This window comes from Dermacentor silvarum, chromosome 1 (assembly GCF_013339745.2).
Source record: "Dermacentor silvarum isolate Dsil-2018 chromosome 1, BIME_Dsil_1.4, whole genome shotgun sequence".
In the NCBI taxonomy this organism is placed as follows: Eukaryota; Metazoa; Arthropoda; class Arachnida; order Ixodida; family Ixodidae; genus Dermacentor; species Dermacentor silvarum.
In genome coordinates this window covers 339,178,173-339,203,039 of record NC_051154.1, presented here as the reverse complement: position 1 = coordinate 339,203,039, position 24,867 = coordinate 339,178,173, and the positions used below count along the sequence as shown (strand labels likewise).

The following is a 24,867-nucleotide window of genomic DNA, read 5'->3' as shown; positions in this document are numbered from 1 at the left end:
ACGACAAGAGCCGCCCTGCTGAACCGCCATGGTGGACCGTGCAACATTGAAACGTGTTGAATCGCAAGACACGACGTGCTCGACCTTGTAGAAGCGCTCCACGGCAGCACGGTGCGACGCGAGACTCGTACAATATTGGGGACGAATGCTTCCCCTAATTATAACTTCTTTCTTCGTCGTGAACTAGAAGCGCACGCTCACTTTTTTTTTGCGTAAATTGTTGCTACGCAACGTGGCAGGCGTCTCAAACGCCGGCTTGCGCGAGGGAAATTCCTAAGGGTGTTTAATTCTCTTTTCAGGCATGCGGTCCATCAAATGTTGCGGTTGCTCCTGAACGGCACGCACACTTCTTGGAGGGGCGGCAGACTCTCAGAAAAATGATCTTGTAGATCTCGGCTTCTTAGCATGCCTATCGCAGATCCTGCTTCGTCGGAGGCTATGCAAGCCAAGGAGTCCAATTCGTATCGTAAGGCAGGTCAACGGGATTCCTAAATGGCAGATAGCGAATTGTGTATGGTGTTATCGCTATATCTTTCATAAGTGTTCTCTGCATGCTGAATGCATGCATACTGCCTGATTTTGAAGCACTACACACATAGGGTGTCCCAACTATTCTGCACCAATCTTTAAATATGTGCAAATGCCACTTAGCTGGACAGAATGAAAGTAATGTTGTTTGCCGTCGCTTGGAGATACTCAGATTATTTCTTGCATTCCGCCTAATTACATAATTAGTCTTAGTGAATAAACCCACTTCTCAAATATTATATTTAGATGAAAAGTGTAAATGAGAAAACTGTATAGCAACATGAGAAACTCCCGATACAGCTTTCTGTTGCTCAATACGTGCTACAAAAACAGTGTTTTTCCGAGCTTGAAAGAAGCTCGCGAATACACGCAAGCTTGGCCGCTCCTGGCACGAAGCTCCCATCACGTGCGCTCTTTACTTACATTTGACCAAAACGACTATAATGCTGTCGCATTCCCGCACGTAAGCAGTCTTCAGTGTTTCTGCCATTTTTTTTGTCGACTTTCTTCCGAGACACCGCTCCTACAAGAATGCACAGACACAAAAAGGTAAACTTGCTTTGGTTGGTGATCGTACCGCACATTACGGGCGCAAGCCTCTGTTTCGTCACACACACTCGCTGGCCAAGAAAGGGTGACCAGCTCGTTAGGGAAATCTTACAGGCTTTAGAGATTAAGATTAGAAGTGATAAGTGTGTCAGGCCCGCCGGTTTCCTTCTCAGATAAAAGGCCTGTGACGGATGAATTGCTGGGTTCAACTGCTTGTGTGTGTTTTTCTGTTCTTAAGCAATAATGTATGTATATCGATCACGCGCAAAAAAATATCACGTCGAAGAGATACATGACTAAGATTGTTTAGTGCGAAAAAAAAGAAAGTCAGGAACAATATTCTCGTAATAAGCAGCCGTTGGTGGTTCTGCAGCAGACGTGCTGATGAACACGTTCCCAATGACGTCAGGCTAGCTGTCCAGGAACTCCGTGGTGTTGAACATGGTGGTATCGAAAGGAATACTCGTTGGGGTCAAGGCACCTGCATCAGAAATGACGCTACCCGTATTTATTTATATTGCACTCTATACGTGTAAGTACATCATGAAGGGGATGAATAAAAACAGAATAGTATATAACACTCAGACAGCACACACACTTTAACGAACTATAGGATACGACAAAATACAAAACATAGCACCAATGTGATATGGTTTCATTGATTCAAGCCGTGGTTCGACAGGAGATCGCGAATTTGGGACTCTCCTCTGTGTGCGCTGTTCGCGTACCACCAGTCGCACAAGTCACACCACCAGTTCCACCAGTCGCGCCGCGGAACCAGCCCTTTCACTTGCGATACCGCAATCCCGCTGAGTGGAGGACGCCGGATGATCGCCCAATATGTTTCGCGTGCTCTCGAGTTGGGCATATTGCGCGACACTGCTGGAGCCGTCAGACGTCACCGACTGGCTGGAGCACCCGGAACCCTCGTCCTGAAGGCTACTCTCGTACAACATCGTCGTGCTCTCCACCGACTGACACGCCCGACGTCGACACTCGCACCAACGTGTACAGCAGGTCACCATCGCTGCGCGATCGCCGATCTCGCTCACCGCAAGCCCGCCGATTCCCTTCGCCGCAAGTCCGCCGTTTTCCGTCGCCTGCCAACTCTGGACGCTACGCATCGGAAAACTAACGAGTGCAGCGCCCGGAGGTGACGCTGCATTCTCGACCCGGCCTCGAAATCCTCGTCTGACAGTTCCTACGCGTTCTCATTTGCTCGAAGTCCAACTCTACGGTGTTAGTGTTATGGCCCTTATCGACACTGGTGCACAGATCTCGGTGATGAGCTCTAGTATTCGTGAGAAGCTGAAGAAAGTCCTGACACCCGCCGTGCTACGCACAGTGAGAGTTGCCGATGGAAGCACACCTACTGTTGTTGGAACGTGTACTGCCCGCGTTACTATATCTGGCCATACAACGAGCGCTCAGTTTGTTGTGCTTGAGCAGTGCCCATACGACGTGATCTTGGGCATTGACTTTTTGTCGACACATTCAGCCCTCGTCGACTGCGGCACCGGTGTCCTGCAACTTGAATTCCCTTCTGCCCCAGAGACTCTTCCTGCTAAACCTACGCAACTGTGTTCCTCAGAGTACGTGCGATTACCGCCCCAATCCACTACTTATGTTCTTTTGACGCCCTCTCCTGCTGTCGCTGATGGGGATTACGTTGCATCCCCTATTACTGACGTTGTCTTGGCACACAAGGTTGTCGAAATTGTCAACAACGAAGCTTATCTGCCTGTGCTGAACTTTGGCTTATCCGCCCGTGTTCTACCATCCGGAATTGCGCTCGCAACGTTGGCATCCCTCAGCGACTGTCAAATATCCACGCTAACATCTGAGGCGAGTTTGAGTTTGACGTGCTCAGCAGGATCCACCAGCTTGCCCACCAGTGAATTCAACAAAATGATAGCCGCTGACCTTTCACCTGCGCAGGCTGATGAGCTCTGCCGTGTGTTAGCGTCGTACCGGGACGTTTTTGACTTCGACAACGGCCCACTTGGCCAGACAACGGCTGTCATGCACCGAATCGACACAGGCGACGCAAACCCTATTCATCGCCGTCCGTATCGTGTTTCTGCTGCTGAACGGGTGATTATACAAACAGAAGTCGACAAGATGGCTGCAAAAGACATTATAGAACCTTCGTCTAGCCCATGGGCATCCCCAGTTGTGCTTGTCAAAAAAAAAAAAAATACGGCACCTGGCGTTTCTGTGTCGATTACAGACACCTGAACAAGATCACTAAGAAGGACGTATATCCGTTGCCACGCATAGATGATGCCCTCGATTGCCTCCATGGAGCGAGTTATTTTTCGTCCATCGATCTGCGGTGTGGCTATTGGCAGGTTGCCGTAGATCCTATGGACCGCGAGAACACCGCTTTTGTGACACCTGATGGGTTATACCAATTTAAAGTTATGCCCTTCGGCCTATGCAATGCGCCAGCCACATTTGAGCGCATGATGGATTCGCTCCTTCGTGGCTTCAAATGGTCTACCTGCTTATGTTACCTTGATGACGTTATTGTTTTCTCAACGACATTTGACAGCCATATTCAGCGCCTGTCCGCCATCCTCCAAGTGTTCCGAAGTGCCGGTCTCCAGCTTAACTCATCCAAGTGCCATTTTGGTCGCCGCGAAATAACAGTGCTCGGCCACCTTGTTAATGGTGTAGGAATCCGACCTGATCCAGAAAAAATTCGCGCCGTGAAGCATTTCCCTGCACCTTGCTCAACCAAAGACGTTCGATTCTTCATTGGCTTATGTTCTTACTTTCGTCGCTTTATCAAAAATTTCGCTGACATCGCCCATCCGCTCACCGACCTTCTCAAGAAAGATACGCCTTTCGTCTGGGGCCATCTAGAAGCTCAGGCATTTTCTACGCTTATCCGCCTTCTGACGACTTCTGCTCTATTGGCCTAATGCTCACCTCTGCTTCGGTGCCGGCCTTCTTCTTCTGTCTCGCGTCATAATGACGCGAGACAGAAGAAGAAGACCGGCACCGAAGCAGAGGTCAGCATTAGGCCAGCACCGAAGAAGAGGAAGTAGAGGTTGCTCCTCGCCTTCTTGGCTGGCTGGCAGTCGATACATCGGGCACGAGAGGGGCTGGTGACATTGCTTCTATTTCCCGACGAACGATCCTTGTCAAAGTGTTCGAAACCGGCGATTGTGACGTAGGTAGTGGTTCCTCACATGATGACGATGCGGCAGTGTTGGGGAGCCTGGTGAATTGCTGGGCGATACGGCGGGATTTAGCTTGTTCGAATCACCGACACTCTGTCACAATAGCATCCACGGTGGCGCAGTTCCTGAATACCAAGAGGTTGAATGCGTTATCTGCGATTCATTTGAGTATATGTCCGATTTTGTCCGCTTCGGACATGTTACCGTCAACTTTACGGCAAAGCGCTAGAATACCCTGAATATACGAAATATATGATTCAGTAGATGACTGCGCACGGGAGCCAAGTTCTTTTTTAGCGGCTAGTTGACGACCCAAGGGCTTGCCGAACAAGTCATTCAGTTTTTCTTTGCAAACGTCCCAACTGGTCAGATCGTGTTCGTGCGTCTCGTACCAGACGCGCGCGGTTCCTTTCAGGTAAAATATCACATTCGCCAGCATAAGCGTATCGTCCCATCTGTTCTGTTTGCTGACGCGCTCATACCATGAAATCCAGTCCTCAACGTCCACGTTATCTGTGCCAGAGAAGGTGCCCGGATCTTGCGGAAGCGATGAGATGACAGATGGCGGGGACGGCTGCTGCACGGTAGGTTCCGGCGCGGTGCGTGCTTCAGTGACCATCACCGAGGGAACAACGCAGTGACCACTTCGGAGTTCCGTGCTTGGGTGATGGGGATGAACAGGCAGCGTTCCCCGCACCTCCACCAGAAAATGTTGCGCAAAAACGTATATTTACAAATATTTACAAAATAGGCGAGTAGCACAGGCGTGGCAGCAACCAGCCAAGAAGGCGAGGAGCAACCTCTACTTCCTCTTCTTCGGTGCTGGCCTAATGCTGACCTTTGCTTCGGTGCCGGTCTTCTTCTTCTGTCTCACGTCATTATACTCATTTTGTTTAAAAAATACAATGTAAGCAACACTACAGTTTACTGCATTCTTGGAGAGATCAAATTATGGTTGATCATGATGCCGGGGGGTTGTTCTGATAAATTATTTTGGAAGAATTGAATGCAAGCGTCTGATATTATTAGGCAGTGAAACATTAGTATTTTGGGGGTGATTTCTTGGCAAGGAGATGCGCGTCACAGAATGGATACAGTGGGGGGCAAGCGTAAAACAAAACGTGTAATTGTTTTAGGCTATATAGAGAATTTTAATACCGGCGTCACGTGGTCCCCGCCCATACGCTATGCGGTACGCAAAAATCCATCTGTAGCACATGCAGGACCTGCGCCAGAGTAAACCTCGAGCAATGTGCGGAAGAATAAAACATGCTCGTGCCGTAACGTTTGATCGAAATAAAGGTTTGCGTCTGCGGGCATTGTATTTTCGTCATAAGTGTCAGCCGGAAAATGAAATATCGCTTGGATTAACCGTCTCGCGCAATAATGTGTTCAAATATTGTTTCTCCATTTGTATGTCTGCCGCCGCGACTGGAGCCAAAATGCAGTTGGAGTTATCCATTAGTTCGAATTGTGGGAGTTGGAACTATCCGGGCTTTAGTGTATCTGGTGGAAGCTAGAAAGCGGTACACAACAGTGTTCTACGCCCTCTGAAGTAATTTTATGGTAAACTATGGCATTTTTTCAAACACTGGAGAAGCTATTCCAAAAACGAAGGACGAGTGTAAGAATTGTGACCAAAATTAAATCATTGATGTGCTCTAGGTTTGAAGTGTTATGCAACAAATAGGCTATACTCCAAATTTCGAATTTTCCGCTCCAAAAATGTCATCCTTTCCCATCCCCCCATCCTCCCTTGTTAACCTGCTCCAGATTCAGACTATTCAGCTCCAGAAATTGCTCTAAAATCTGTTTCAGCTGTCCCACCTATGGGCTGGGTACGTAGATGCCGCTTTAGCGTCCACATATCAATGAATAATGGCACGTTGTAACGGCCAATGTTTTTTAACATATCGATTTGGGGAGTTATACGGAAGTTCCTGTTCATGGCTGGGCGGAGCATAAGCAGAGCGTGTTTTTCCAGAACGTACTGCAAAGCTCACCTCCCCATTTATATGACCTATAGCAGAGTCCGTCGGCAACAAGAAAGCACGTGACATCCTAAAGTCGTGGCCTGCCAGCCAATCGCTTGTGACAGCGCGTTCCATCGCTTATCAGCGGCAGCTGGACTTGCGCCAGATCGGCGTCATCATATTCTAATACTGCTGCACCTCTCTCATTGAGTTTGCGTCTTACGTCGGCAGCTGGCGACGGCCGTCTAAGCTTTGTGAATCGACTTTCGCTTACTTTTGGCACACGTACAGAAATTTGCACCTGTGCTATTTTTGCACACATACACGCCTGTTGTCGACTACAGCCAACGTTTTTGGAGTGGCGGGCGTCTATCGTAAGATTGCTGATCTTACGAACGTTTTTAGCTTTGTGAATACTTTTATTTCATAAGATTTTTTTTACTCTAAAACTTGAGCGTAATTTGACTTTGTGAATTCCACCCCTGCATTGCGCAGCTTCTTCATTGCAGAGGCGGGCTTATATAGCCTTGCCGACGGCCGTGCAAAGCACACGCTATAAATGTGGGCAGACTATCATCTCTCGATGGCTATATTGGTAATGTCCTGTATAGTTCAACTCGTCCAAGGTGACACGCCGCTTTTATTCTCCCAATCAAAGTCGTAACCTGAAGAAAAAAATCGCACTATATAGGAGAGAGGTCATTTATATCGTCTTTGCTCCGTAAACAACTGCTGTTTTTTGTCCAAATAGTGCACGATAATTTCCAAACAATAAAATTGTCGTGTACGGAACATCACTGCACCGAAACCCTTTGTCAGCAGCTGGCTCGGCAGGGTGCCCTCGAGCGCCAGCCGAACAAGCCTTGACGAACTTATCCCATTAATGAAATAGAGACATGATTCGCCACTGCGGGGTACAAGCGGACAACGATAACTGAGAAACTGAACTATATTTCACATTGCGGGACCTACAGCTCGTGTGTGGTGCTCGTGGTTTTTGAACACATGGTATAGTGCGTGCCGGGAATGTATTAGCTGTCACTAACGTTCCCATAGCTAAAGCCCTCGCACCTTGACGGGCATAAAGCCATATGGAAGCTCGATAGTGCTGATCTACATTTAGTGTACAGAGGCTCATCCATGGGGGACTTGCACAAAGCCGATTACCGTGTGCTGCAGTCACGCGACGTTGGTTTTCGCCCGCCATTGTAAGGAATAGACACGGCCATGCTGCAGTAGCCCGTCACATGCCTCACCGCATGCTTGCATGTTTGAATATTCCAATACTGAAATCCAACATGTAGACCTACAGCTGCGTCTCGCTGTATGCCTACTGGCACAGTTCCAGCCGTAAGATATGCCGTTCGCCCGTTATTTCATACTATTGTAACAATTAAGTGTAGTAGCTTCGATTCAACAGTCAGACAGTACATTTAAAATAATGTGCACACGTGGCTACTTATCAGATTTTAACTCTCTCGAGCTACGTGGCACAGTCGTAATGAGCTGCGTCAGCCGCCTAAAGCCATGAACGCTATAGCAGTCCCGCTTCTGGAGCCAAGAATGACGATATTGTAGCGAAGTGACGCAGCAGTTAGTTTTCGGACGCATCAGCTCACCAGGGAGACGACGATGAAGGGGGATGAGCTCTGGCAGCGGCAGGTGCAGATCGGCAGGTACGACGACAACAAGAAGTAACATTTGAAGAGACTAGATTTATTTAACTTGGCATTAACTTGGTTCCTTACAATATCTTATAAATGCAACGATGTCATACCGATCGTCGACGGCCTGCCTGACCGGCCTGGTCTCCCGTGGTGAAGTGGCGCCGTGGGCTGCTGTGTCCTTGCTCTCTCCAAAATGACCCAAAACCCCTTCCTTAAATGTGGTTCCACAGCATCCACGGGGCCCGCGGACCCGTGGGAGACGCAAGCCTCTATTCGTCAATCAGGCAAGCCGTCGTGCTCCAATAGGGGCCAGAGTTTTGGGGACCACGCAGACATGGTCGCAACAATAGACCGTGAACTGGCATGACCTTTCCCCCCCAGTACAGCCGCGCGCGGAGCGACCGCGCTTTACACGTGCACACACTCGTTCAAACCCGTTTCGGTATTCCTCAAGGTCGGGCGCGGCATACGTTCTTCGCGACACCTTCCCCCTACGAAAAAGAGTGTCCCACTCGTTTTTACAGAGCACTTCGAACTTGAAAACAAAATTATGGCTCTAGAAATTAAGTACATACATGAGGGGTTCGTGTAAGAGAAATGGAAAGAATAAAAACAAAAATGAACAAGCTCGTTTTAACAAAAATGGAAAAAACCCGAACAATCGCGAAACACAAGAAAAATAACACTTAAAGTTCATTAACTTGCGCTGTGATACACATCAGTGTCCGTGTCGTAAGCAGTGAATGTCCGCCAGTCGGAGTAAAGTTCAGTCACAGCGTCCAAGCTTCCTACTGCGCGCACTCTGTCGTTGGTCTCTGTCTCACACACACGATCACACGCACGATCCCACACACGATCACACGAGGCAAGCCTCTGGTCAGCACTCGGCCGGCACTTGCGCGCACCACGACGAAGATCACACTTTTTCTTACGACGTTCGTCAACAGACTCGTCGTCTGCGTCGTCATCATTGGAGCACCTTCGGACGTGGGAAGGTTTTAACCACGCAACATTCACAACGCGACGTTTTTTCCTAGTTTGGTCCACTAGTTTTTTATGAGGCTGCAGTTTATAGGATTCTTTTCTGACGTCTTCCATGCGGCGTAGCGCGCCTTGTCCTATATCTACCTGCAGCATTGGTTCATTCTTAGGGACCACAAAGGGGTCGACGCTGGCCGGCTTTCTGGGTGCGAGCTTTTGGGTCTGGCAGTCAGAGCAGGATTGAACGTACTGGCTGACTTGCGAGAACATCTTCGGCCAGAAATAGCGGCGGCGAACTTTCCCCCATGTGCGCCCGAAGTCGAGGTGGCCCGCCGTAGTGTCGACATGACAGTGCCGTAAAACCTCCGGCCTCAAACACGATGGGACAACGAGTGCCGTGCGACTTTCATGAAAGCCGTTTGCCCTTCTGTACAAAACATCATCAACTAACCGAAAGCTCCGTGCCGTTCTTTTCGTTTTTCTGACAACGGGCGCGCTCGGCTGCTCTAGGTGCTGTATCACTTCCTTCATCCATGAATCTTCCCTCTGCTTTTTTCCAACCTCCACATGATCCAGCACGAGCAACGGTAACGGGTTTTCTTCACTTACTGGTGCGGAATCATGCGGAAGGTGGGCAAGCGTAGCGAGGTTTCCATGTTCATAGCTAAAGCGCTGCCGTAACTTTGGGTCGGTCCCCTTTGCTCGGACAGGCAATGCGAGGGGCTGACTTTTCGACAGATTACAAAATGGTAGGCCGGACGGGCCCCCTACGCCCCGGCCGTCCCCGTTTCCCGAGGGGTTGAACTGCTCACTGTTAGCAACGCGTTGCTCCCTCCGTTGGGGTCCGTCTTCTCGGAACCGTTGCCAGCACTGGGGCGCGAGGTGGCCGATCCAGCCGCACAGCTGGCATCGTGGTCGGCTGTCGTCGTCAGCGGAACTTCTCGGTGGCCAGTGCGCTGGAGGATGTTTTACGTCTTCTTCCATAGCCTTTAAGCGGTTCGATAACGAGGCTATGGAATCCGCGATCGCTTTTAGGTCCCTGTCGTGGTCTGTGGCCTCTCGCAGGCAATGACGCTCCGCCGCCGCGCAAGTAGCGAAACAGGTCGGAGGCGGCTGCGTTGCTGGTACAGAGTGTGTCACTCCGACGGGAGGTGTCGAGCCATATGGGATCCATGACTGCGGGCCGGCAGAGAAATGAGTGCCGATTGATTGTGGCTGGGACGCACGGGTAATCAAAGCAGCCAGATTAATACGCTGCAGAATTTGGAGGAAGGCAGAGCAGCTGTCCGGGTTCGCGATGATTATTTTCTCTTGCACGTCCGGACGCAAGCCGCGCATTAGGTGCCGCAACCGATCGTCTTCCGTCATGGAAGGGTTAACTCTGGCGCACAGCTGCAAAACGTCATAGTAATATTGCTCAGGGGACTCTGATGGCAGCTGGGTCCGGTTTTGCAGTCGCAAATAGGCGATTTCAACTGAGTAACGACTAGTAAACGACGTTTTTAGGAGAGTCGCCCACTCTTCCCATGAATTAGGGGCACCCGTTAAAATTTGAGTTGTGTGCCACTTTTTTGCGTCTCCGTCCAATGCCAGATACAAAAATTTAACTTTTGTCGCTTGATCCCAGTTGTTCAGTGAGGCTACATGTTCGTAGCAAAGCAGCCACTCGGCGATTGATTCTTCTGGCGCGCCTCTAAAGACTGGCGGTCCGACGAAAGGGTTAACTTGAGGGGCGGACATGGTAGTGATAAAAGTAGGGGCTTCGGTCATAGTAGAGCTCTCAGAGGTAGGTTCCTGAGGTTTGTTACCACGGCCCATGATATTAGAGCGTGGATTTCGCTACCCAGCAACCTCCACCACTTTGTAGCGAAGTGACGCAGCAGTTAGTTTTCGGACGCATCAGCTCACCAGGGAGACGACGATGAAGGGGGATGAGCTCTGGCAGCGGCAGGTGCAGATCGGCAGGTACGACGACAACAAGAAGTAACATTTGAAGAGACTAGATTTATTTAACTTGGCATTAACTTGGTTCCTTACAATATCTTATAAATGCAACGATGTCATACCGATCGTCGACGGCCTGCCTGACCGGCCTGGTCTCCCGTGGTGAAGTGGCGCCGTGGGCTGCTGTGTCCTTGCTCTCTCCAAAATGACCCAAAACCCCTTCCTTAAATGTGGTTCCACAGCATCCACGGGGCCCGCGGACCCGTGGGAGACGCAAGCCTCTATTCGTCAATCAGGCAAGCCGTCGTGCTCCAATAGGGGCCAGAGTTTTGGGGACCACGCAGACATGGTCGCAACAATAGACCGTGAACTGGCATGACCTTTCCCCCCCAGTACAGCCGCGCGCGGAGCGACCGCGCTTTACACGTGCACACACTCGTTCAAACCCGTTTCGGTATTCCTCAAGGTCGGGCGCGGCATACGTTCTTCGCGACAATATGCTGGGCAACGATGGCTGCATTAAGCCTAGCCGATCGTGTGACCGATCATGTGGCCATGCGGCGATTGCGATATATCATTGCGGCCCTGCTATCGAGATAAATGCACGGGAGTGCTACTCCAGTGCACAAGATACCACGTACACCATGCGAGAAGCTGCTTTGTTTGCTTCCACTTTTATTTTTTTTCGCGTAGCTCACTCTGGTTGACGCACTTCGATTGGAGAAAATGCATGAACGCTCGTGTATACTTAGACATGGGTGCACCAGTTGTTCTATATTGATCAGGGGTGATCGAAGGCCTCCGCTATATTGATATGCCTGATAATCAGATTGTGGCATTTGGCACGTAAAACCCGAGATTTTTTTTAAAATCTGCGATGGATATTGGAGTGAAAAAACATTCGACAAGAGTTGTAATTCCTGAAGTCAAGGTCTGAAGTCGTCGCTTTTGTTCTGTAGTAGCCAACGACGCCGTGGTGGTGCAAGGGCGCATCATTCGCCCTATCCCGTTGCGGGTAACCAAGCTTGCGATTACAGAGCCATGTTTGGCGGCGAACACTCTATGTCAGAACACCAACTCGAGAGACCTGTAGACGAAATCGCGCGTGCGTCGTTCGTCTGCATGTCTCCTTGACGATAGTGGAAGGAAAACCAGTGTGGAAAGAGGGTTGTGGGCATCAACGCAAAGGCTCTATATTTCTTCATTTTGTTGCATCAACGCCGTGGCGATAACCGCAGCGCCGCCACACAGCTTTAAATTCGACCTAAACGCAAACGTTTGGTCCGTATGGCTGGGAGACTTTTTTCGAAATAACCCTTATATGCCTTGTACGCGCGCGTTCATTCATGGAAAACTCAGTGATGTAATCGCGTAAAGATGCCCTCGGTGAAAATGTATTATGCAAATGCCCGGCATGGTTCTCGCGTCAAGCATCCTGTGCGCATGCGCAGGAGCGTAGCGCGGTCGAATGATGAGCGCTGACCGAGCGTGCGTCGTCAAGTTGTTTTACAAAATCGACACTAACTTTGACAACGCGTGAAGGAAGACGAAACGTGATTGTTCCTTGCTGGCGTGTCGTTAAAATGGGTGTCCGCTGGATTCTCGGAAAGTACGACTCTGCGTGTACAGACGTGAGCAGCCTTGTCTAGAACGCGGGAACGGCGGCTTCCGGGGCTCTCCGGAGGCAGCCAGCGACGAGTCCGACGTCTAACGGTAGGTGCTGGGCACGTTTGGGCCCAGCAACTACCTTGAGACGTCGCTGGCTAGCTACGGAGGCCACCGTTCCCGCGTTCTAGATAAGGCTGCTCACGTCCGTACGTCATCGTGTGCGCTCTGCGGCCGTATTTCGATGGGGGCGAAATGCGAAACAACCGTGCACTTAGATTTAGGTGCACGTTAAAGAACACCGGGTGGTACAAATTTTCCGGAGTCCCCCACTACGGCGTGCCTCATAATCAGATCGTGGTTTTGGCACGTAAAACACCATAACTTAAGTCGTGTGCAGCTCTGGTTCTTCTCCTGGACTTGGTGCAGTCGGCGATGGACGCCACGGTACGGGTACGGAACAGGCGTTCGGCTCCGGGTATCGCACAATACTACACGGCACAATACACGGCAGACTTCTGATGGGAAGGGCACCTAGGGCCGACCGCGTGAGCTTGCATGTCGTCTGATTGAGGACATGACCGCGAGGCTCTTGCCCATGGAGGAAGAAAAAAAATGTCACAGTTTCGCCCTAAGGGCGAAGCAATGAATGCGATAGCAACACAGCAATGTCATACGAAGTAAGGTGAGCGGCTTTGGTAGCAATATGAATTGTAGTAAACATGAGCTCATTAAGTAAGCAGGTGTGCTGCGGCGTAAGTAGACCGACATGAAGAGAGACTCGATGACCACGAGAAGGCGCGTGTGAAACGGTGGTGTTGATGAGAAGCGCTTCCCGTGGGCAGCGCGTGCGAAGGGACACACCTGTAGCGCTGCACTGCCGATCCGGGCAGCATTGCGTGTGTAGCGTGCGTTGGAAAATGTGGCCCGACTATTACGAACTGAATGAACAAGCGTGGTGTGAGCGCGCACAAACACGAAGAGATCACACTGAATGACAGCAGACAACGACTGTCAAAACGCTGGCAGCAAGCATACGCCGCAGCGGGCGAAGGTACGTGCGGTCTATCGCTTCAACGGAAACTGAACTGCGAATGCACGGCGCTTAAAGGTCAGAGCCGTGTGGAGATAAGAGACGGTGCGAGCGAGCGACGAGCACGGTTGTTGGCAGAGAAGTGCGCCCCCCCCCCCCCCCCCGCTTCCTCCGGCGCTGGCTTCCCGCTTCCTGGCTTGCGCGTGGGAGAGATAAGAGACTGTGCGGACGAGCGACGAGCGCGGTTGTTGGCAGAGAAGTGCCCCCCCCCCCCCTGCTCCCTCTGGCGCTGGCTTTCCGCTTCCTTGCTTGCGCGTGGGAGATTGAGTGCGTTCGCTCTCCGTGATAGCGCGCGTCCCCGCACGCTTCCTGTCGGGCATACGGCGCGCGGCGAAGATTTTATCTATAGGGAACCTCACGGCGACGGCGACGGCGACGACGACGGCGACGGCGACGGCGACGACCACGGCGACGACGACGGCGACGCCGACGGCAGAAATCCGGTGCAAGTGTCCATATAATTGCTATCGCAATAAAATATAGGAGGGAGCATTACGTCACGCAGACAGCCTTGACAAGCGAACGCTTCGTGTAGCCAGCAGTGGTGGCCCAACACGTAACCTCTTGCGTCGAGATCTCAGAAAATCGAGATTTGCCGAGACGTTCGGTTACCGGTAGTTTTTATTCGGTACGCGCTCGGCCGGCAGCTGCTCAGATGCAGGAACGAAAAAGATTTTTCGTTGCTTTGTTTTTTCCTTGCTTTGTTCTTTTCCTTGTTTTTGTTTGTGTTTCTTTCAAAAGTTTCAACTGGTTTCGAATGGGCATTGAAAAAAAGACCAACCGGGAGTACTAAAACCTACCGCGCGCTCTGACGTATGCTCCGTGCTGTGACGTTTTTTATCACGTGTTGTGCCACCACAGTCCGCGATAATCGTGTTGCGGTATGCTCCTTCCTATATTTTCCTTCCTCCTTGGCCTTGCCTTAATTCCGATCTGCAGTGTCACGTGTGTGCTAACGTTTCCTACGCACAAGCACTGAGCACTCAGCGAGAATTAATAGCATGCATCCTGCTCGACTGACATTCACGTTGTTGAAGTGCGTGCGCAACAGCATAATAATTTTCTTCGTTGGTGTCTGACAACTTTGCGAATAAACCACAGTCGAGGGGATGTGAGGAGCCAAATTTACTTGCCTAAGATAATTAAACTGTCACTTTTTTTAGCTTCTCAGTTTATTGTTTCCTTCAGGCCTATGCATACAGTTGAGTTTTCCGGTCAGTCTAAGTACAAAACGCTCGTTCGCTGGCCAGGCAGTTGCCGAAGTGAATTCCGTTTGTTCTCGCGCGGAATAAACAGTCACTTCGTTATACTTCACTATCTCTCGACTGGGACTGCCCGTATCAGATGCCTGCGTTATCTCAACTGCGACTCGAGCGAGGTGCGAGCGCTGAAGGTTTTACAGAGAGGCGCAATACCTGCCACGCAGGCGGTCATGAAGTCGCAGAGGGCACCGGCGGCCACCGCCCGCATCCCGATCGCCGACAGGTCCTCCAGACGCCGCTGTCCCCAGGTGGACCAGGCGGACAGCTGGATGCCCAGGGAGCCCAGGTTGGAGAAGCCAGCCAGAGCGAACGTCACCATGGTCAGCGAACGAGACTGCCGATCGAAGTGGATGCGACCGCGTTGGGCTTTAACATGTCGCGGAATAATGGTCATTCGCGCAGTAATAGCGTCCGGTGGTGGCCCTCTTGGGCACCAAGTGCCCGGTTTTTCGCGCACTCGAACGTTCCTTGCTCTCGTTGGCGCATGTGCCGAATGCAGGCGGCGAACTCGCAAAGCTTTTCCTTCGTAAGAACTTTTTTTTTTCAGATTTGCTTGCTGCCTTCGATATGTAGGCTGCTATCTGTCGCACATAGCAGAATGCTTAAGCGTGAGCTAAATTACTCGATGAGGCGGCCGATACTTCTACGAGAAATCAAATCACCTAATCGAATGATTAGCCTAATTATATTACTAAACTTTTTAATTATTCGCTTTAGGGGCACATATTTCAGTCTACGAATTGTAGCTAATGATTTGCAAGGCATATAGGCTTGTAACCAATTTTGAGGATGGCACCGACTGCGAGATACGCGACGTCAAACTTTCGATAAAGATGCACTGCTGTTCAACTTACTTTTTACGAGAACGCTGTTTTATGCATTGAAGAGAAAAAGTAACTGGAACGCCAAAGCACTGCATCGGACACATTGAAAATTAATATGTCGAAACTGGTGTAGTCCTGAAAATGTGTTCCAAGTGGATACGCGTTGCAAACTCACCGGCTATAAATCGTTGATTGACATATATGTGCCGTCAGGTAATTATATAAAAAGATAATTCGGGTACCGTGTTAATTATTCAATTAAGCATTTCGATTTCTCACAGAAGTACTAACCGCCTCATCGTGTAATTTAGCTCAAGGGTTAGAACTGTGCTATTTGTCACAGACAATTTTAAAAAATTGGGTGCAGCTAAAAAAAAAAACTAATAAGGTCGCTGCCATAGCTGTTTCATTTCTTTCTTTCTTTTTTTCGTCTTTTTTTGCGAACGTAACACGAACACGTTCTACAGCGAAACTATTAAACCGGTACATCGGTATTCACACAACCGAGAAATCCGCTCTGAGCTCCGTCTGACGTCACGCAGCGATGGAGGCCCCCTAGCAAGCTTATTCAGCATGCGAAAATAAAAATAATACCAGCACACGGGGGCCTCAGGAGAGCTCCATGAGATTATGCATTATCTTCCGGGCTGGGACGGAAGTGAGACCTTGCGCAAGTATTAAGTGTGAACATTGTGTAAGTAGTTAGTATACTCTTGGCGGCGTATTCAGCACGCCAAATGAGCAACGGGGACACCAAAGCTGTAGCCTTGACTGATCCGTGGTTTAGGGGCTCGGCGTGCCGGTTGTGTATAAGATCGCCTGTCCGCGATATTTTGTATGCGAGCACCACTGGAGTGCCTCGATGCGAGCACATTCCTCTTGGAGGGCTGTGCCGCCAACTTCCGAAGACAGTTATCACATAACTCGAATAAAGAAACCCCTTAGATTTTCCAAGATTTCTGTAAGATATGGTTGCTTTGTTTGTCAATATGGTTTCTCTAAACATAATTTTTATTGTGCAAATTGGCTGCAAATGTATAGTTACATTTATTTATGAGCCGGTCTTAAATTTTTAACGGAGTCGCTACATTCCAGCTAGAATGAGGTCACATCACAATTTGTACGTGCAAACAACACAGCCTCCCGCTTGAAGCCGTATTCACAGAAGACGTCCGCACATTTATACTTTGCTCTACACGCAACACGAGTTTGTACAAGAACGAAGTGGCAAGACTGACGGGGAACCTCATTAGAATTGCAAGGAAAATGGACGCAGGCCCACTCTTATAGAATATAGCAGCGTCAAAACAGCGTGCCACTCGACGACAGAAATGTAAAATAAGCGCAATAAATTCCTCTTGCATGCTGTGACGTACAGCACCACTACGCTTACGCGCTTATACACGTTGTTTGCAGCGAATTAAGCACGCAGATACGCAGCCAATGTTTTTCTTTTCCTCCATGCCAAAGCTCGGACAAACACGTGACCACTGGGACGGTACAATGAGATTCTGTCCGAGTTTGATCTGCCTACGGATGTTGTTAATTCCTGGCCAATCACCGGGCACAGTTGGCCTCCTTGTCGTGTTCAGCGCTGGGTATGCGTCTGTTTATACGACCAGATTTGCTGCTTAGTTTGGTGTTCAGCATTCCTTTCTTTCGATGATTATGGAGGAATATTTCATTCAAAGGGCACGCATATCGACAGCACAGCTAGAGGTATGCAAACGGCGATGGCGCAGTATAGCTGTGCTCTGTTAATTACGAGCCCAGGACATCCACACCTTGATATCCGCTTAGCGAAGATGCACTACCTGCGCTGCAGTACTATCATACTTTGTATATGCTAACGAAGCCACACTTCGTATGCTAATGCGAAGGTGATTTGGGGTGACGCGGTCCCGTCGTGGTCATCGTTCCACGTATGAATTGGTGATCGCGGCGCGCAGCAGTGGTTTCTCAAGTTTACGAGAATTTGTTTTTCTTTTTTTTTACTTCCACATCAGCTCAAACGTTTCCGTAGACTAGCTCTAACAGATTTTTTTCCTTTTCCCTAAAATCCCTAGATCTAGGGTAGTTCCCCTAGAGTTGTCAGCGCTGGCTTCGAGTGAGGACAACTGCGCCGTTCTGTGGCCCGACCACCGCAGTCGGCGAGAATCGACGCGTGCTTATAGCTTCCTATAGGACGTGGATTGGCTTAGCGCGCCTATACCAGTCGCCTCCGCTGGACGTCTACATTCGCGACAGAAAGAAATACAAGCGCTGTGCTTTATTTCGCCTTTATTAAACCATACAAAAAAAACGATCTGCATAACGCCATTACCTGCTCTATGAGACAAACTAAGCTCCTGATGTACAAAGTATAAACCTTCATAAACAACCTTTGTTTTCGTTAAGCGCAGCGCGAGCATTAAATGGTGTTCGAGCATCTACCGAGAGAACGGCGTAATCACAGCTTACGTGCAGTCAAGTTTTGGCACTAGTGCGTATCTCGCCAAAAAAAAAAAAAAACTGACGTCAGAAATAGACACAAAAGAGGATGCTCCCACCTGCGAGTCAGAAAACAGCTAGATGCGCAACGGGAGCCTTCCCGCAAAGGCGAGTCCATCTGATATTTCAGGTAAGACTTTCGACACCTTGCTTATATATATATATATATATATGTTTCACGCAACACAATTTGAGATAAACCCTCCGCGGTATAGCCGAGTAGCTATGGCGCTGCACTGCTGAGGTCGGGGGTTCGACCCCGGCAGTGGCGGCTGCATTTCCATGGGGGCGAAATGCAGGCACCCCCGTGTATTTAGCGCTGATTTATTTGCCTCGATACTTGTCGACAAGCATCGCCTTCGTGCTCGTCACATGGCTGCGCAGACCTCTTACACTGTGCATCTGTCTGGTTTGCAGTTTCCGCCATCAGGTAATTAGTTAAAAACTTAATTAGTAAATTGTTGTGATATGCGATTATGCATTTCAATTTCTTGTGCAAGTAATGCCCGTCTCTTCGAGCAGACCAGCCCATGAACTAGAATTGTGCTATCTGCCCCAGGGAACCTTAAATAATATTTGAAAGTGTTCGCTGAAACACCCTATATATATATATATATATATATATATATATATATATATATATATATATATGTGTGTGTGTGTGTGTGTGTGTGTGTGTGTGTGTGTGTGTGTGTGTGTGTGTGTGTGTGTGTGTGTGTGTGTGTGTGTGTGTGTGTGTGTGTGTGTGTGTGTGTGTGTGTGTGTGTGTGTGTACCGAACAGAAAAACACCTGAAGGCTCGCGTGCGCCCCAGCAAAATCGGAGCTTCTCATGCTAAAAGCGAGAACTAGGAGAAGACCGCCAGAAGGTGAATACCCAGAACCAGAACTCTGTCTGCATGGAGCGCAAATACCCAAAGTAGAGTCACTCGGAATCGTCGGCCTACATGTGCACAAGGACGGATGGGGCGGCGCCACCATATATATCTAAACTGCAAAAAACCGTCACGTAAGTAGCACATTTGGTGCGACGGGTAGGAAACAGAACACACGGCTTGAAAGAACAAGATGCAGTCAGAAGCATCCAAGCCCTTATCATCAGCAGAATCACCTACGACACCCGTTCCTAACCCTAAAGAATGCAGAAACCGAAAAACTGAATGCCCTCACCCGGAAGGCCATCAAGATTGCCACAGGAATCTCCGAACGCGCCTTCGCACAACGACTAGATCGCTTAGGTCTCCGCAACACCTGGGAAGAGCTAATCGAAGCCCACAAAGTAAACCAACTCGAACGTCTCTAACTTACTGTAGCAGGTAGGGTAACACAGAAGGTTAGGATATACTTAAGCTATGCATCTGCGTGACAAGAAAAAAGTATAATCCCAGAGACAATTCGAAAGTACATCTCTGTAGCTCCTTTTCCAAGAAATATCCATCCAACCCACGATGAAGGAACAAGAAACGCCAGAATATAGAATCTCCGAAAAGCCTATGGCCGAAGTCCGGACATATGATGCACCCATGCTGCGAAAAATTCGGGCCCCCATGCGATCAGCATCGTCAACAGCAAGGGCAAAGAGATAATGGCAGCTAGCATCTTAACGAGAGCAGTAGACACGGCAGAAGAAACAACAATAGCCCTGGCCATCTCAACATATGCTGTGGGAGCAATAATACTCACTGATTCACAAGCAGCTTCCAGAAATTTTCAGAGGGGGAAAATCTCTAGGCAAGCCCTACAAGTACTCCCAGGAAAGGCAAAGAAGCAACTACCAGAGATATACATCGTTTGGACTCCGGGGCACGAGTCCCTGTTGGGGAATGAGGCAGTCGACGCCTCCGCCCGAGCTCATGTTCACCGGGCTTTCTTACAGGACGCGCCAATGAAGACGGATGAAGTCCCCAAAAAGTACAGCGACATTGTGCAAATAATACAGGCTGGACAGAAGAACTTGCCCGCCACCTCACCCCAGCCTAACTATAGAAGAGGCAGTACCCCTGTCACGGAGCGGCATATTTTCGAGAGTTTTCAAATGGTTTGGACGCTGATTAGCGACACGCCGAATTACTGGCGTCAGAACGTGGGGTCTTCACTATGCGGCGTATAATTTTGATTATCGACACGCCGAATTACGGGCGTCAAAAGCGTCGTGGCCTCACGGGGTGGCATCTCGATTCGACACGCGACATGCCGAATTACGGACCCAGAAGTGTGCATGTACGTCCGCCTGGTATGCCGGGCTCGACCTTGGCCCTTGACCTTGGGAGAGAGGAGAAACGGCCGTTTTTCGTCCACAGTGACAAGGGCGCGGCCAAGACTTTTGGGAGCTAGGAGCCGTGAATTAGGAGAACTCTACATACCGGCAGTTTCCCTACATAGGGAACTAGGGAAAGGAGAGGCTATTTAGGCGCAGGTTTTGGGCCCTGCTGATTAGTCTAGAAGCTGAACCTATGCGCTGCTGAGAAGCCGTTGGGGGGCTAGTGCCATCCAGTATCGCCTGGGCCGCCTGGCCACGTCGGAACTCCGAGGAACTTGTTGACGTACGAGACGTCAAACCAGCGTCTGCAACGAAGCTCACGGTAGTTCACCTCAAGTTAGCTCAACCTGCTTGAGGGAAGTCGTCAGATTTAAACTCCCGGGAAACCCAGCCCAGCAATTGGCATCCACCTCGACAAGATCGGACCGCCAGCATTCTTCGGGAAAGCTTTGTGCACCGACTTCACGGCTTATAGACTTGCTGCTGCTGCCCGGCCACGCGTATGACATTGTTTGTTTTCTTTTGAACTTTGATTTCTTTTGAACTTTGTTTTAGTGAAATGCTGTTAGGTGTTATTCTTGTATATTTGATCCGCGCCCTGTTTCATATGTATATGTACTGTTAATTGCTCGTATTTATTTGTCTTCATCATTGTGTGATATTAAGTTCAGGTGTGTTAGTCTGTCTTGTCTTTTTTATTATTATTTTATTTTATTGATTTGTGTATATTTATCAGCCGATAAATATCTTGTTTTTTTCGTTTCCTCCCGACTCTGACTCTTTTCACTGTGTTCGTTCGAGTACGGAACGACCAACCGGCTTGTCTACCCCGTCGATCGACTTCGCGCCGACGACAAATCGGGGACAGCTGTGACAACCCCTCAGAAAATTGTAAACCAACAGCTACGTCCACGCTATGCCATTGCGCCGAATCTCACCCACTGCATTGCTGGGGAGTATCGAAGATACATCTATCTTAGATACTATCTTAGGTACTCACTGGGTATCTTGCATCTACATCACGATTCGTCTGGCAAGACACCTGTCAGTATCTGTATTTCCGATACATGAAAGAATGTATCGTCTTAAGATACAAGATACTGACATCGCAACATCATTCGCAAGCTGATACTGCCGCCACTAAGCCACCTGAATAAAACAAAAGGCGGCGACATTCGTTTATCTTTCCGCCAGAGCCTTCCAGTGAGGGCAGGGTATTGGGCTACGCGTCCCTATTGGTGGAGCAGAGTCACGTGGTGGCGCTCGCACCGCTTGGACAAAAACAAGCGCGCCAACGTCTGCGCGCAGCCGACCTTTCGCTTTCTTGATTTTTTGTTGTTTCGGACAAGGCAAAACTCCACAGCGGTATTTGTGCCACCGTGCGGAGGCTTCTTATTGACGTTCTTGTCATGAGATGGCGACCCGCTAGCAGCGACTCCCATCAATTACAAAAGCGACAAGCAATAACCGCTGACAGCGCAACGTATAATGAGCTTTCATGTTAAGCAGCTGAAGCAATCCCAATAAATTGGTTCGGAATGAAAATATTATACTTTGAGCAAGAAAGAGAAACATTTTGACATACTAAGAGACATTTCATTAAAATGAAACAAGGTTCGTCGGAGTTAGGAAATTTCCAATCAAACATTTTTCTGCATACGCGTTTGCTGCTACACTACGTATATAGGTCCGTGATACGAAATTTGCGAATGTATTAAAGTATCTTAAGATACAAATGGTAAGTATCGTATCGGATACAATAATTGCGGTGGTATCTTGTATCGTATCATGATCCAATTTCAAAGTATTTTTGCCCATGCCCTAACCCAGCCACTGAGCATTCATGCATCTCCACGTATACCGTGATGTCCCAGACACCCTATGCCATATGATGTGGGGATGTGTAGGAAAACATGCCACCGTAGACACGCAAACACCAACCGAAGAGCCGTGGGAGGCCAAGCTATTAAAACCGGACCCGAAGAGACAGGGCCACCTGATCGAACGTGCCTTGGCCCGCGGCTTGCTCAGAATAAAACTTTATTATATATATATATCTCTGTGTAGAAGTTCTTATTCACCGGGATTCCCGACCAGACGCCGCCATGTTCAATTGTCTGTACTGTGGAGCAGCCACTCAGCACCTATGCGACTTTTCACAGCCTAAGAAAATTCTTGCGCCTCTAATCAGAAAACGCCTCTTGATTGCGTTCTTAAGCGAAAGTAGAAAAAAAAGATTAAATGATATTCGAATGGAGAGACGGGGCAGTTGTTTAAAATATAGTTGCGAGTGCAGGGTTTGTATCATCTCCTTCTCTGCGTTCTCTCTTCCTGCGCGGTTGGCTGGCTAATGAGCAACCACTTTTTTTTTACTTCATGCAGTCCTGAACGCTTTTTTTGCTGCAAAGTCCTCAGCAGATGTGGCAGAGAATGTCTGCTGCAGTCGTGAACGAAAATTTATAAAGAAAACGATTGGAGCTTACACAATGGAGCATAGAGGGAAAGTTCATTTAAGTAATTCAAGAGTGATGCATAGAAAACTAGATGTAAGGTAATTAGGCATATCCTGTGAATTTGCCAATGTACTGGTAATCATGCTTTGTACCTAATGCCGTTTTTTTAAATTATGTCATTTCAAGAGTATATAGGGCGCATGAAATAAAACGTTGGCGTGAATAACGCGTCTCTTTGGTGAAACAAACATGAAGAATTTCAGTGCTGTAGAGACTTCGCTGCCGCTGTGAGAGAAATTAAATTTGTGCTACCTTCTTTATGCTTACTGGGAGGAGTAAAACAAACAGTATTCGCAAACAGTATTTGCTGTTTGCGAAGTGCTTAGCGTATCGAATTGATCATCCGCAGGAATCAGGTGTGCGTTTTGAGGAACACATTGAATATACTGGGAATTGCTAGGTGCTTCTAGGTGTATATAGGAGAGGTCGGCAAAAAAAAATGAACTCGCTCAAACTCTCTCAAAGACTATATATTTTTGCTTACGCCTCGCTCGGACTCACCAAAATTCTATGTAACCGGGCTCACTCGCACTCATAATCACAGCCCTAGGACCCATTCGTGCTTACTCAGACTCGCTGGTCGGTACGAATCTCAGTGAGCCCACTCAAAAGTGAGTTTGCCGACCTGTGCCTCTACCAGTACGCAGAGTACACTGTACACAGACATTTCCGCTTTAACAAAAGGAACGGCAGCCAGATAATCAAGCGGTTCCTTCTTAGTCTCCACTTTGGACACGAGAGCGCGTACCGATATGAGCCTCGCCTGGGCGTAGCTGCTCAGTTCCATGAAGGCAACCATTTCGTCCACGTAGGTCTTGACGCCGACGATCCCCGCGACCAGCACGTACTCGCTGTAGGGCACCCCCAGAATCAGCGCCATTGGTTGGAGCATCAGGCCCACCAACCACTGCAGACGCAGAGCGCCACAGCTATATGGCCGCTGACGTCAACCCACTAGTCCCCCTGCAATACACAGCCTTGAAGGTTGGAGACATTTTTCAACTCTAGAGCTTAGAAAACGCAGGAACAGAACGTGAAGGATACTGGGCACGATGGTAGGCTTCAACTATGTCTCAATCAATGCAGCACGCACCGACTGACCCAACTTTCTACTCTGGTAACCGTTGTGCTTCACAGAAGTATGCCGCAAAACGAGCAGATGCTATTGCGTGAGGGCTCACAGTATTTAGCTGTTACTTTTATAAATAAATAATAAATGTTAGCTGGGAGATTTCTTCTTCTTTTGTTTAAAAAAATAATAATAATGCGTGCGGGCTCACAGTATTTAGGTGTTTCTTTTATTCAGGGTGTCCCAGCTAACATGCATCAGGTTGAAAAAAAGCGCTGCCTTGTATATTGATTAAACTATGCACGTTGTTAGCAGATTACAGGTACGTCGTTAGCAGTCACCTGAGCACCTTTTATGATTCTGCATTCCCTTAAACTATAGCTAATTAGTAACGTGAGCTGAATAAATGTTCAACGGCTAATCTTCAGATAAGTATATGTTCCAATTGTGCTGTTAAGTAAACCGCTGGAAAGTTAATTAGCCAGTTATTTATGATCAGATAATAAAGGAGAACACCGCAAAAAGAAACGCTGGAAGCTTCTTCAGATGACAGCAATATTCAGTTAGTTTTGTCTGCACAAAAGGTATCAGACACCTTCTGCGCCTCAGAGATCCATTTTCATTAACAATAAAGCTAATTAGATAAAATTTATGTACAATGTAGAGCTTTCCTCCTATTATCGACTATTATTTTATCTGTTTAATAACTTGTTTGCTTATTTTTCTGTGCGGCCTGAAATTGAGAAAAGTGGGGTCTCTTGTGGAAGGTTTGAGCTCTATACCAGCAATAGGAGAGTCTTATAAAATAGGCTATACTGCTTTTTATAACGAAATTATTGCGAATAAACTTCAAAAAGTATTTTCTTTTTAGCCTTATATTTAAAAAAAAAGAACCTTTACTTTAGCCATCGAGATATTGATGA

At 48.6% G+C, this 24,867-nt stretch overlaps 1 protein-coding gene across 2 annotated transcripts; it reads right to left on the bottom strand.

The window, feature by feature from the left end:
- Nucleotides 1-1,434: 1,434 nt before the first annotated feature.
- Nucleotides 1,435-23,698, bottom strand: LOC119453580 (putative nucleoside permease NupX). 2 transcript variants are annotated; one of them, XM_037715634.2, is made up of 3 exons: nucleotides 23,624-23,698; nucleotides 14,944-15,124; nucleotides 1,435-1,558 (listed from the first exon to the last, which is right to left on the bottom strand). In XM_037715634.2, exons 1-3 carry the CDS (start codon nucleotides 23,672-23,674, stop codon nucleotides 1,488-1,490), a joined length of 303 nt encoding a protein of 100 aa, XP_037571562.2. In that variant the 5' UTR covers nucleotides 23,675-23,698; the 3' UTR covers nucleotides 1,435-1,487. The 2 variants fall into 2 exon arrangements, with proteins under 2 accessions (XP_037571562.2, XP_049516434.1); XM_049660477.1 differs by lacking the exon at nucleotides 23,624-23,698 and having other exon boundaries at nucleotides 14,944-15,551.
- Nucleotides 23,699-24,867: the final 1,169 nt, after the last annotated feature.